We start from the raw sequence: 13,858 nt of genomic DNA, 5'->3' as shown, positions 1-13,858 counted from the left end.
TTTATTTTAGTTGTAATAATTTCTCTACTTTTTTCAACATCAGTGGAGCCGTGAGAGTTGTCAAACACGCTCAATTAAAGTGACCTATCTGTCTAGGGATAGGTGGTGGTGGGCTAAAGCGCAGAACTGGTAGCAGAAGGTTGCTGGTTCAATCACCACAGCCACCACCATTGTGTCCTTGAGCAAGGCACTTAACTCCAGGTTGCTCCAAGGGGATTGTCCCTGTAATATGTGCATTGCTTTGGATAAAATCATCTGCCAAATGCATATATGTAAATGTAAATGAACTGGTTAAAATAAACAGTGTTGGGCAAGATTACTTAAAATAGTAATCCACTACAAATTACTCATTATTTCTCAAAAATTGTAATCATAATATTTTAATAATGACTTTTATTAAAAAAGTCATTACATTACTAATGTCTTTACATTTAAGTTACATTCTAAAATGCTTTTCCGCACAACAAATTCAAAATAACCTCTATATTTCTTTAGTGGTCATTGTTATGTAACCGGTCCTGCTCGACCTGCTCTGAACAGGATTAGAACCAATGTCTCCGGCATGGGAGGTGGGCACGCTAATGAGGAGGCTAAAGGCTGCAGCCTCTAGCATTAGTCGCTAGTGCGCCTCTTGAGGCCAGGGGAGTGAGGTTTACACACTGCACAGCACTTACCAGCTGGCTCCTGTTACACTCACCCCCCTAAACCTCACTCCCATCCGGGTCACGGCACCACTATAACTGGTCCTGCTCAACCCATTCCAAACAGGATTTGAACTGGTGTCTCCAGCATGGGATGCGGGTGCACTAACGAGGAGTCAGTTGCTAGTGCACCTCTTGAGGCCAGGGGAGTGAGGTTTATAAACTGCACAGCACATACCAGCTGGCTCCCATTACAGTTACACACAAGTCATACACTCAGCACCTTACATTTCTCCTTCACAATGACTCGTTACAAGGCCATAATTCATGTATTCTACATAAATAATATATTAGAAATAAGCATAACCTTATGATGTACTTAAAAGTAATTAAATTAATTGAAAGTCAGTAACTTTAGTCTTATTACAAGAATTTAAAATGTAATGCATTACACTACTTTTTTGACTAAAAAGTAATTAGATTACAGTTACTAATTATTTTGTAATTAGATTACACCCAACACTGAAAATAAACAATTTCCTATATTTAGCATTGGGAAGTTGCTTCTCTCAGATGGTTCATATTAAATGAACTGGTTCACATAAATGATTCACTGATTCACTTAAAGGGATTTTGCCTTCTTTTTTTAAGATAAATATTTAGTTAATTGCTGCCGTTTATCACTATATTTCAAATCATGTATATAAAATATAGTTTTCTAGTTTAGTGTTTTCAAGTTAAATTCATGTTCAATTTAATGTTTTCATCCTATTTGTTTAACCCTTACAAAAATTAGCGATGGTTTTGCTTTAGTAATATTGTTAGTAATATAAAGTTATACTGTAGTATCTATATAGTAAACATGGTTGTACTGTAGTAATACTGTAGTAACCATGTTATAACCATGTTTTTTTATTTTTATTTTTTATTTTTTTGGTTACTGTATTTTTTTGGTTACTGTAACAATGGTTACTGTAGTTTAAAAAATTAAATAATGTCATCCGATTGTTTTATATCTAAAAATATTTTTTTCTTTAAATAGCTTTAGTGGAGCTATCTAACAAGTTTATTTTTATTTATTTTTTTCAAGTGAAACCTTCCTGTAGTTTGAGTTAAATTATGAGTAGCAGTTTCAAAGTAGCTTCCCCAACACTGCTGCTCACAGGTGTTGAGCTTTTAATGCTCTAGTTGATTTGATTAAATGATTTTGTGCTGCTGTTTCTGGAGCACAGTTTTTTCACTGTGCTGTTAAACTAGTCCCAAAATCTACCCACAAGTGTACTAAAAACAGAATGTGTGTATTTATGTAGGTAAGGACTTTCGGGATGTGATAGTGAGCGGCAACAGGAACAATAGCATAACGGAGCAGATCACGGATGTGGTGAAGCAGCCGGCCTTCATCGCGGGCATCGGAGGGGCCTGCTGGGTCATTCTGATGGGTTTCAGTATATGGCTCTACTGGAGGAGGAAGAAGAGGAAGGGTCTGAGCAATTACGCAGGTAGAGACCAGCTCCATTTACAGCTTCAAACACAATTTCGTGTTATTTTTTTTAATATATTTATTTGTTTATGTGTGTTTGTGTGTCTTCTGTGTTAGACTGCATGTCTTGCAACATTCCTTGATTCCTTTGGCTGCTGCCTTGCTGCTTTGACTAGATGGCACAACAAACACACATCAAATGCATGACAATAATCATTCACCTCAACAGAAGCAGACACACAAACTAGCTTCCACAGCACGAGTGAGCACTGCAGGCTTTTTAACACACACTCTTCTTTGTCTTCTTGTTTTGCAGTTCAGTCGTTCACCTTCACTCCTGCAGGTACTGTTCATTTGTCCTGTCTTTATGAACCCCCATCCTAACTTCCTGCATTTTATCTTGATTTCCTGTTTACAATCTTGAATCTATCTCCCTATGATTTAAGCTTGGTAGTCTTCAGATGAATCTCACTTGACTTTGTCTGCACTAGATGAACAATTCCTAATATATAACATGAATGTAACATTTGGCTGGTACGTCACAAAAAAGTTAACTCTTGAAACTATTTCATGTGGTCAGACACTTTAATGTGTCTGTATAAACTCTAGTTCTAACAAAGGCAAGTGGGAAGTCTGTGGAGTGCAAGTTCCTGCAGGTCTTGGCTTGTGTTTCTTTGTCCTTTTTTAGACCATTTTTGAGCGGCGGTCACCTGTGCTGACATTGTTTGTGGTTTACTCTTCATCTTCATTCACCTTTTCTTTTCTCCACTCTTCTGGGTGTCTCTGTTTGCGCAGGTGTTGCGAATGGTATTTATTCTTTAATATCTAAGTTCTCCTCTGTTCTTTCATTAATTCCTGTCTTAGTAATTGAATGTTTGAAAAAACGTACATGTGGATTTCACACGTCATACATGGTTGTGTAAATCAGTGGTTCTCAATTGGTCGATTGCAACACAGCAAGGAAAAAACAATGCTAAATGCTAATAATAAAATACTTAACAAATGTTTCTTATCAACTTTTAAAAGGCTTATTAATTTTTAAAAGGGAGAAGAAAATGCTTCTCACATCTTTTTTCTGTTCATCAGTGGCCATGTGTCCAATAAGACTCTATGGTATTTTGGCACAAAATTAATCTGTCACTTGGTAAAAGTTGGCCAATTTATGGAGATGCCAACAGGGACAGGTTGAGTGACATGCCCTCATCCATGAAAACCATGAACAAAACTACTCAAAGGCTATGTTCACACTGCAAGTCTTAGTGCTCAATTCGGATTTATTGCTCAGATCCAATTGTTTAGTTTGGCTGTTCACATTATTTTTTAAATGTGGCCAATATCAGATTTCAGTGCGAACAGGTCACGGTGCTGAACTGACCCACATGTGCAAAAGAACAATAATAAAGACGTCACACACAGCACGCTGTCATACGGAAGTAAGCACAGAAGCCACTGAAGTCAGCATTTACGCAGTTCATTTGCAGTATAGGGTGATGTGCAGCGGAAGCCAGCGAATTCGTGAGCATGTGATAAGGAGGACGAGGATGAGGAGAAAGAGAGCAAAATTTTCGCTATGCTCTCAAACACAGACCGGTTATGATACAATCCTTCAAGTTTTGCTTGTATAGAGCTGTCACCCCAAATACTTGTGAGTTCTAACACCTCACTATCCCTCCACTGACTACCTTCGCAGCTGTCTTCCATATTCACAGAGTGACCAAAGAACTACCGGTATGTAAAATCTTTAGAGTGACTCCCGCCAGCGCAGCATTGTGACGAATGTCGAGAGTGATGTGAAGTCGGGTGAATTCCAATATGACTGTTCAGACTGAGGTCGCATTGCAAAAAATCAGACCTGTATCTGATTTAGGACCACATATGGAAGTGGCCCATATCAGAATCGAAAGATCAGATTCCATGTGGTTTGTGCTGTTCACACTGTTATGAAAAAAGCAGATCTGAGTCACATATGAGCAAAAAAATCAGATTTGGGCCACTTTTGCCTGCAGTCTGAACGTAGGCAAAGTAACGTAAATGCGACCCTGACTACATTAAATAGGGGTTCACAATGAGAACAAATATGGTTTGTGCCAATTACAATGTGATTTGTGTGGTGGATTACTGGCTGCTGAGATTAGTGTTATTTTAATTATTGTCTTTGTTTAGTATTTTATTAATTAAATAAATCACTATTACTAGTTAATTTCACTGTTTGATTTTAAGAACATTTTTGTTAACTTTTATAAAAACTGTGTTGGGATGCCACTTGATGTCTATTGTGAAATTTGGGTCTTGAAGCAAAACCAGTTGAGAAACACTTGTATATATGCTTTCTGAGTGTTTTCTTGTTTAAAATTTTCTTTGAGAGTTACTGGCAATTCTGGGTTGCAAACCATATTTCCACCATCACACCAAATATCATCACATTCTGAGAAATGGCCTTGCCACCACTGATTTTTCCACCCGTTTTAACAATAGCTTCAGAAATGTTTTTAATTCAATGGTTGGTTTGTCTGCAAGTTTTGTGATATATAGGAGATTAACAGGCCTACAGAGGTTAACCAATGATGACCCAATCCGGTCACACAGTTGGCCACAATCGCGCACTAAATTGATAACAGAAAAAAGAAAAAGAAAAAAAATCACTCAGCTAGCCCAGGTTCGCTCCATGTCTCTTGGGGATTGTCTGTGGCTTGACATTAACTTTTATTGTGTAGGAGGGTTTCGCTCCAAACTTCATTACCGATGAAATCAGTCTCCCAGCAAAAGCAGACACCTCTGCACTTAACTTTTTCTTTCCCCTGGAAGATAAGACAGTAGTAGTCAGATGTCCTGGTCTTATGGCCTAGATATCCCCAGCTCTCCTCATTTTAATGCACTCCAGTGGTCTCTCAACTCCACTGCTTCAGTAGGCTTCAGGGTTCTGGAGTCCCAGAGGAGCACATCTCACCCGGTTTATCAGTGCAGATAAGTGTGCTGTTTAGAGCAGTGTCAGAAATAAACTTTTCCATTATGGGGCAATATTTATTTTCTGGAGTTGTGTTTGAGGGGCATTTTTTTATAAGTTCTCAATCTGAATAATAAGATTTAAATATAAATAAAATAATTTCAAGCAGTAATGTTATATTATATTATATTATATTATATTATATTATATTATATTATATTATATTGTAGGTTTGCGCAGTATACCAGTACTAACGAAATATTGCGATACCAAAAAATGTAATACGGTATGATATCATCTTGTTGTTAATTTTGGAACCATATTAAAATATACTGCCATTAGCAAAATGTAATGTAATGTGAGAGTTTTGAGATGAAATCAAAGACCATATGAAAATAATAATAAAAAAGCCTCTATATGGCTATATAAGTGTGATCATTAAACAGCAGAAGGATGTCATTTAATGAAATAATATGCAGTCACATGCACTGCACACCACAGTATGAATAAGAGGTGCCTCTCTGCCCTGTCATCTCCTTCACCCACACACAGGCACGCACACAAACACACACACACAGTCATGCACACAAATGCAACACACACTACTAATGCTTGAGTTTCATGCAGTGTGTCCAATAGTATCCATCTGCAGAGCCACAGATCAGTGTGTTGAGTGTATAAACGGCTGTGAACTCTGTAATGAACTCTTTCTCCATTGCAGCTCGGAGATTTTAGCTCGTGAGTTGCGGGAAGCTTGATATAACTAACTCTTCACAAACAGAAAGAAATTTAAAGATCTTTCAAAATAAATGTACCACTGAAATGAGAGCTCTGTTCAACTGATTGTGTGAAATGGAAGATATTACGACAGAAAAATATTGCTACTGTATAAAAGTGTAATATTCAAAGCAGTCGCAATGATACTCATAGTAACAATAATATAATATTAAATGGTTACATTATTATATTATTATTTGTAAGCAATATCACATAAGCAAATGTTGTGATACAGCCATGGCAGCCTTTTGCCTCAGGTAATAAGATTGTTTTCATTAATACTATAAAGCTCTGTTGTGCATCTTTTGTTTTTCTTTTTTTACTAAAAATTATTTATATACAGTATATATACACTAGTCATATATGTGTCGTCAAACGTTTTAAAACACTTACTCATTCTTTTATATTATATATATATATATATATATATATATATATATATTATATCATTTTAGAATAATAGTAAAGTCATCAAAACTATGGAATAACATAAATGGAACTATGGGAATTATGTTGTGACTAAACAAAATCCAAAATAAGTCAAAACTGTGTTATAAGTAATCAATTTCAAAAACATTATTTTTTATTTTTTTTATAAAATTTTAGTTCCATAATTAAATAAATTAATATGGTGGCACAATTATATTTTTGTCTACAAAACTCATTTCAAACATTTAAGCATACACCTTCAGATAAAAATATATTTAAGATCATGAGAAACATTTCAGTCAAGTGTTTCAGAACTTTTGACTGGTAGTGTGTGTGATATATATATATATATATATATATATATATATATATATATATATATATATATATATATATATATATATATTGTTGAAAAGTATGATATTTTCATTTGATTAAAGCTGTACAGTATGTATTTGATTAAACACAATTTGATCATAACATTTAATTAAAACATTTAATATGGAATCCAGATAACAGAAAAGGCATAATTTGTTTCTATAAGACTTTACGCAGTTCTTTTAGACAAGTAATTTTCTGTGTAGTTTCATAAAAAATCTGAGTTTTTTATTTGTTGCCTAAGAAATTAAATGCTGTATTAATCTATTTTTAGTAACCTTAACCTTTACAAGTGACTGCATTGCCCAGAGCATACACAGTATCGATACCGAGGTACCAGGGCTCGTATTGTACCAAAGCCAAAATTTTGGTATCGGAGCAACCCTATTATATGGCATGCCGCATGGTTACTCAGTTCCTATGTGCTGATTAGTTAAGTGCGGCATTCAGAGCAGCAATAAACTCTTCCATAAAAGACTAATATTTGCTCCCTGGAGTTGTTTTGGGGGATATTGTTTTCTAATCTCTGAAAATATACTGTCATCAAATTTAAATCAACATCTACTAATTTCAAGCAACTAGGCCAGCTTTATATTATATTATATTATATTATATTATATTGTTATATAATCTATTTTTTGTAGTATAACATATTATTACGTTAAATTAAATATTAAATAAAATTACATTAAATGAAATAAAATAATATTAATACCATTGGGGCATTTTTTACCCTGAGCCCTGGTAAATTTCTGACCCCTGTTCAGGCGCATTAACAACATGCAAGATCCTGTGTGTGTACATTTGCAGTGGCATTTGTCTATGCTAGAAGAGCACATCTTCTTTTGTAGAGCGAGAAGCTACTGAGGTAGAAAGAGTGTATTTGCTTTTTTTATGCAGCCAAACTGTCTTCAGTTTATTATCACGGTTCACTGCAAATATTGTGAACGCTTCAGTATTTCAGAGTTTATAGAACAAACACAACGGATGCTTTCTAAAAAGATTGGACGTTAGTGTTAAGGGGTTTTCTGTTCTGAAAGGAGATGACATTTAAGACATCCATATCTGCCGCTTATATTGGTTTTATATTTAATCGAGGCCGGGGGGGTGTTGATGATGTCTATAAGAAGTAAATGCTCAATCCAAATACACCTGTTCACACAAACACACCAAAAAAACAAACACATTCCTATTCCCTCTTAAAGCTGTCATCACCACAAGGCTAAATCAACTTCTGCTCAGGCGGGAAGGAAGATCTGATGGAATTTTTTATACGGTGATTTTGTTGTGCCGCAGTAAATGCTTATTAAAGAGGAGTAATCAGTTTTCATATCGGAGAGAGTGCTTATCTGGAGCCAAGCCTAAAGCAGAGACCAGCGCCAGTCTACAGGCTACATCAAAGTGTCAGCAATGTGTCCTATTGTAGATAGGCTCTTAACAAACCTGCACACACACATAGTAACACATAAAAAGAGTCCCTTGGGGAGAGAAAATACCTTTAGTGTTTGTTCTCAACTTACTGAAATGCCAGATTCTGAAATTAGCCATGAATGCAAATAATCTCAACAAACATTGTGTTCATAAGAAATTCCACTCCCTGGTTAATGTTCATCAAGTTTAATATTTGAACTGTCTGTTTGTCAGAAGAGGGGATGGATTGTTAACTGTGGAGCTGGAAATGTCACAAATCTAATTCAGATTCCCTGCAAGTCACTTTGTAAACCGAATGGGCATCATTCTGGATCAGAGAATGAGCTACTTGATGAATAAATGCTAATGCAAACCTCAGTTAAGATTCTACGTTCTAAAGTGGTGTTGAGGCACAAAGTGGAAAGACATACTGGTTTCTATTTCTGTTGTGTCGCAACATTTTACTAGTCCAAAATCCTGCTCCACATAGCTGTAAATGTAACATCAAAGCTGTGTTGCATTTTCGTTTGAAGTCTGGGCAAGTTAGTTGTCTTAAGAATGTGTTTGTTTATAAGTATTTTGGCTTGATGATAATGCTTTCAGCCTCTAATAGACATTTAGTACTCTCAGGTGAATTTTACCAAAACACATTTTACCATGTTTAAATAAATTTTGCAGGTTTTCCCCCAAAATCAGCGCAGAGAATGCAGATATCTTTTTTTTTTTTCTTTTTCTTTTTTTTATTTCACTGTAAGGCACTTGAAGTAGCTTTGGATAAAATATGGACACCTGTTTGAGCTTCACCTGTGCTTTACAACACCTTTCTTCATTAATCCATCATTTCAATGTTTCTTCATGGGCCCTTTCCTTTGTAAACCACTTCTCTTTTTCATGTAGCAGCAAGCATATGAACAAGAAAAAGCCAGAGAAAGGAAGGAGGGGGGGAAAGATAGAGACTATGCTTAGGTTTTGACTCATAAATCTATTGTGCATGTTTACTTACTGTGTATGCTCTGGGCAATGCAGTCACTTGTAAAGGTTAAGGTTACTAAAAATAGATTAATACAGCATTTAATTTCTTAGTCAAATCCAAACATTTGTGGTATAGACATGAATGATACCTCAAAGTATGTGGCTTTTTATGGAGAGATATGCTATTACCTATTCTGAACAGTCAGACTTATGATTTTTGCCTGCCGGATGATAACATGGGTTTAAAAAAAAAAAAAAAGTCCCAGACACATTGGTGGAGGGAACAAAGTTATATCTTGGGACCAAAATGTCATAAAGACAAGCTACCACCTAGCAACCAACCAAAACACCCTAGCAACCACATAGCAACTTGCTGACAACTGGTCAGAACACCTTAGCAACTGCATACCATTGTGGTGGCAAGTTTTGAATGGGCAAGCAGCACTCACGTTGTCTTAAGAAAATGTAAAAAATCTTGGGTTTTTTTGTTTGTTTTTTGCTGAAGCATATTTAAAAGAAATATCCATCAGAATGGACAAGAATCATGCAGAATGAATTGCATTTATGTTATGATTTTGTTCTGATATTGTGTTGACTCAATCGCTCTCTCTTTCTCTCTTTGTTTTTATTTACCCTCTTTCCGACCCCAGTGACGTTCCAGCGCGTTGATGGAGGCTTGATGAGCAACGGGAGGTAAGATTTCTGTCATCCGGTCTCATTTTCCCTTGTTTTTCCTCTCAATGCCAAAAAAACAGCAATGGTTATTATCTTTGTGCCAATCACTTGCCTTTAACCTTCAAAGACTGGTCCTTCAATTCCAAACCTCATTCATATTCTGTCCATCAGCCCCTGGAAGGTCATCAAAACCATTATCCTCTACAAGGCAGTCGTCTTTTGCCCGCACTCTGCTTTTAACGGGATCGCGCCATCCCTGCACTGCTAAAAATTCATCTTAAGAGACGTCGCAGATGGGAGAAATGAAATGTTGTTTTCGTTGGTTTCCGTGAGACGTTTCTCGTGGTGCACACAACCGTTTCTCATGGATCAGCAGCTTGATTAACCTTCTAAAAGTCACAGTAGAGTCCGTCAGTGTGGAAAAACAAATCTTTGCATAACATGCAATGTAAGAGTGTTTCTTCAACAATGGGGATGTTTGGCCTTGTGGACTTTTAGAAAATAAACTCCATTAAAATACATTTCTCCAACTCAATAGTTTGAGGATTTTGTCTACTAAAAATGTCCAGCAGTGGATATAGAAACTATAATTTTTGTCATTTTTCTGAACCAACAAATGCCATTTCCATCACATCTCAAATTATGTATTATGTTTGATAACATTATGTGATGGAAATTTAAATTGACATTTTTGGAATAAAATGTCTGACTTCTTTGTCTTGCTAAGGCTAATTTCTTAGCTAGAATTGTTGGCTGTGGTGGTAATGACACCACAAATGAGGGACAGTCGTAATTTGTGTCAATAATTTGTCATGACTTACATATGATAAATATTGAAATGCTTTTTTATTTCTTTTTTATTATTATTTCACTCTTTGTTTAGATTATCACAGTAGTATGATTATGATTTTATAGATACATTTTTTTGACAAGGATAAATTAATAAAATCTAAACATAAAAGGCATTTGAAAATACCCAGAATAAATGATGAGGCCATGGTGAAAAGGTTCCAAAACATGTGACCATCAAATAAAAAAATTAAAAAGTTGAAATCTGCTAGTTTTTAATAAATATCAACTCCTGGGGTATAAAAAGTGCCCGCAGTTGAAGAAACAACCATAAATAAATAATGACACTGAATTTATTCGCAGTAGGGGGGTCGTATGTTCCGTTACCCAAGATCACACAGTTTTAATCAGTTTTTAACGTACCCACAGAGAGTCAGGATGGCATCTCTCCGTTAATACATGCATCAAGCTGGCTCTAATATCACCATGTGACTGATGTATGCAAAGATGAGCTCTGCCTGTTTGTGTACGATGCATACTGTCAAACAAACACACAAAACACACAAACATACACGTATGCACACATTTCTCCGCACATCTCCTTTCACAGGCGGCTAGCCACTCATAAATCTCACCCCCAAAAAGAATTAGCAGGAACAATTTAAGCAGAGAGGGGTTTTATTTCATCATTTGTCAACCCCCAGTACGGACCCCCTCAGTGATAAATTTGCCTGTCACCTTAGCGGGGCGTATGGAATATGAGCATGTGTAATAATATAAAAATAATTACCCCAGGGAGAAGCTAGGATAACCCTTCTGGAATCTACTGGCAGGTCTGGGCTTCGAGTAGGACATGTTTGTTTGAATGACACCAGTTACCCACTGGATTGCAAGAATCAGTCAAAAAGGGAGGTCTTGTCTTAGTGTTTTTGTCATACCTGACAGGCCAAATCCACTAAGAATTGCAGAGTAGAGCTTTTTGCATTAATTCTATGTGCCTCTTCTCAAGGGTGTCATTTATTTTTTTGAGGGGGCAACAGTGGCAGTCCCAGCTCACTTGGTGTCTAAGTCGGTTAAAAAAATACTCTTAATAACTTATTAGTCTTATTAATCTTATTGTTTAAGACCTGTTGGTCTAGTGGTAGAAAACTTCAGTTAGCAATTAGCAATAAAGGAAACTCAGGTTTATATCCTGACCAAATATATATATATATATATATATATTAAACCAAGCAAAATTGCTGTTGAACTTGACAGCCAGTGAGCACTGCGTATTCTTGTTATGTGTAAAAGAATATGGCATGGTCATTTTGAAAACTGCTGTATCCGAATTTCCATGCTTCCCTACAATATAGTATTCCAAACACACTATGCCAATGGAGTAGTATGTCCGAATCCACAGTATACATATAACAGTAAGCAAGATGTATCCAGATGACCTACTATTTCCAGCAAGATTCTGAAGTGCAGATCGACTGGACACTTTACTATCCCATAGTGCCTTGGGAGCTGAGGGGAGACGCCACGTTCAAAAAATCTGGATCTAAAAAAATTGTCAGAGAACCGCTCGGAAGGCTATTCTAAACTGTAAGCTTGTGCTTAAATGGTGCTTGTTTAACAAAACCAGAGTAGATTATTTTCACGGTTTTTGTTATTACATCATATATTAGGGTCACAGGACAAAGCCAGTATTCTCGGAAAAAGTATGTCCTGAATCTATTTATACTACTTGCATGTACACCTACTGTAAAGAATGTTCTGTTTTACTGGCCAAGAAGTCCATCCTTCATCAAAAGCAGTACATAACTCCTTGTTGTGTTCCATGGTGGAAATAAATCATGTTTTGAGCAACATGAGGCCGAGGGAAGATATTGACATACTATCTTCAGTGTAGAGCAAATTATTTGAAAAAAGTATACTGTAGATGAAGGTATTTCAGTAACTTGAATTAAAGCCCCAGAAGGTGTCAAGAGCAGTAGACTTTCACCTGATTGCCCTGAAAGATTTTCTACTGGAGTTCTACTCACAATTCATTTGATGAATCCATTTAAGATCCCAGGGGTCTCCAATCTAATCAAAGAAGACATCCAATTAATTTTTTTTAGCAGTGATACCTTGTCTTTTCCCATATAGCAGCCAAGTCGATAAGCACTTATCTCTATAGATCTCTGTAGATTTAACGTAAGAAGGGAATACTATACTGAATATACAGTATATACAATATAACACATGCAATTTGGTGTTTAATTTGTATTAAAATAATAATAATAATAATCATTGCATTCTCTTTTAATGCATTGATAGGTTTTTGTTATAAACATTGTTTTTGCTAGAATTCTTTTTCTTAAATTCACTATAAGCACTGAAGCTGCACTGGATATAAAGGCTTGATCCATCCATCTGGAAAAATCCCAGTGACCAATCTTCCTGGAGAGCTGATGGGCAAACAGGGGAGAATGTGTTCATTTGTTACAGTTTTAATTTATTGCATTAATTAGACAATAGCAAATGAAGCCATGTCTGTTTCTACAGCTTCTCATTGGCTGCTGCCAAATTGCTTGTGCTGAGCAATTACGCTTAATCGATCACAGAATAAATGATTCATGGAAGATAAATATGCGACATATTGGTCAGGCCTTGAACTGATGGAAACTGATAATGTCACTTTTTGTCTTTCACAGTGTAATTTTTTTCTGGATCTTCCTTTCTTCCTTCCTTGCTTGCTTCCTTCCTCCCTCCCTTTCCTCCTCCCTCTGTCTTTTTCTACTTCCTTCAAATATTTTTTTCCTTCCTTCTTTTTCTTTATGCCCTTTCTTCCTTCCTTCCTTGCTGCCTTTCTCCCTTTCCTCCTCCCTCTGTCTTTTCTTTACTCCCTTCTAATCCTCTTTTTCCCTTCCTTCCTTTATCTTTCCTTCCTTCCTTCCTTCCTTCCTTCCTTCCTTCCTTCCTCCCTTTCTTTTCTTTATGCCCTTGTTTTCCTTCCTTCCTTCCTTTCTTTTACTTTTATTCCTTATTTCCTTCCTCCCTTTCTTTATGTCCTTCCCTTCCTTCTTTCCTTCCTTCCTCTCTTTTCTGTATGTCCTTCCTTCCTTTTCTTTACTTCCTTCTTTCCTTCCTCCCTCTCTTTATTTCCTTCTCTTCCCTCTTCCTTCCTTCCTTCCTTCCTTCTTTCCTTCCTTCCTTTCTTCCTTCCTTCCTTCCTTCCTTCCTCCCTTTCTTTTCTTTATGCCCTTGTTTTCCTTCCTTCCTTCCTTTTACTTTATTTCCTTATTTCCTTCCTCTCTTTCTTTATGTCCTTCCTTCCTTCTTTAATTCCTTACTCTCTTTTCTGTATGTCCTTCCTTCCTTTTCTTTACTTCCTTC

At 36.2% G+C, this 13,858-nt stretch overlaps 1 protein-coding gene across 4 annotated transcripts in view; it reads left to right on the top strand.

Moving 5' to 3' along the window:
* LOC127422660 (roundabout homolog 2-like) overlaps nt 1-13,858 on the top strand; it is a 658,906-nt gene that overhangs the window by 602,828 nt on the left and 42,220 nt on the right. For 2 of the 4 annotated variants that reach the window (XM_051666429.1, XM_051666428.1), the window contains 3 exons: nt 1,952-2,140; nt 2,438-2,464; nt 9,682-9,724. In XM_051666429.1, coding sequence (XP_051522389.1) covers nt 1,952-2,140; nt 2,438-2,464; nt 9,682-9,724 — 259 coding nt within the window. The remainder of the gene's footprint in view (nt 1-1,951; nt 2,141-2,437; nt 2,465-9,681; nt 9,725-13,858) is intronic. The other 2 variants (XM_051666431.1, XM_051666430.1) reach the window with 1 other exon arrangement.

This window comes from Myxocyprinus asiaticus, chromosome 31 (genome assembly GCF_019703515.2).
Source record: "Myxocyprinus asiaticus isolate MX2 ecotype Aquarium Trade chromosome 31, UBuf_Myxa_2, whole genome shotgun sequence".
NCBI lineage: Eukaryota > Metazoa > Chordata > Actinopteri > Cypriniformes > Catostomidae > Myxocyprinus > Myxocyprinus asiaticus.
The sequence above is the reverse complement of the archived record's forward strand: the minus strand, read 5'-3'. Positions and strand labels throughout refer to the sequence as shown.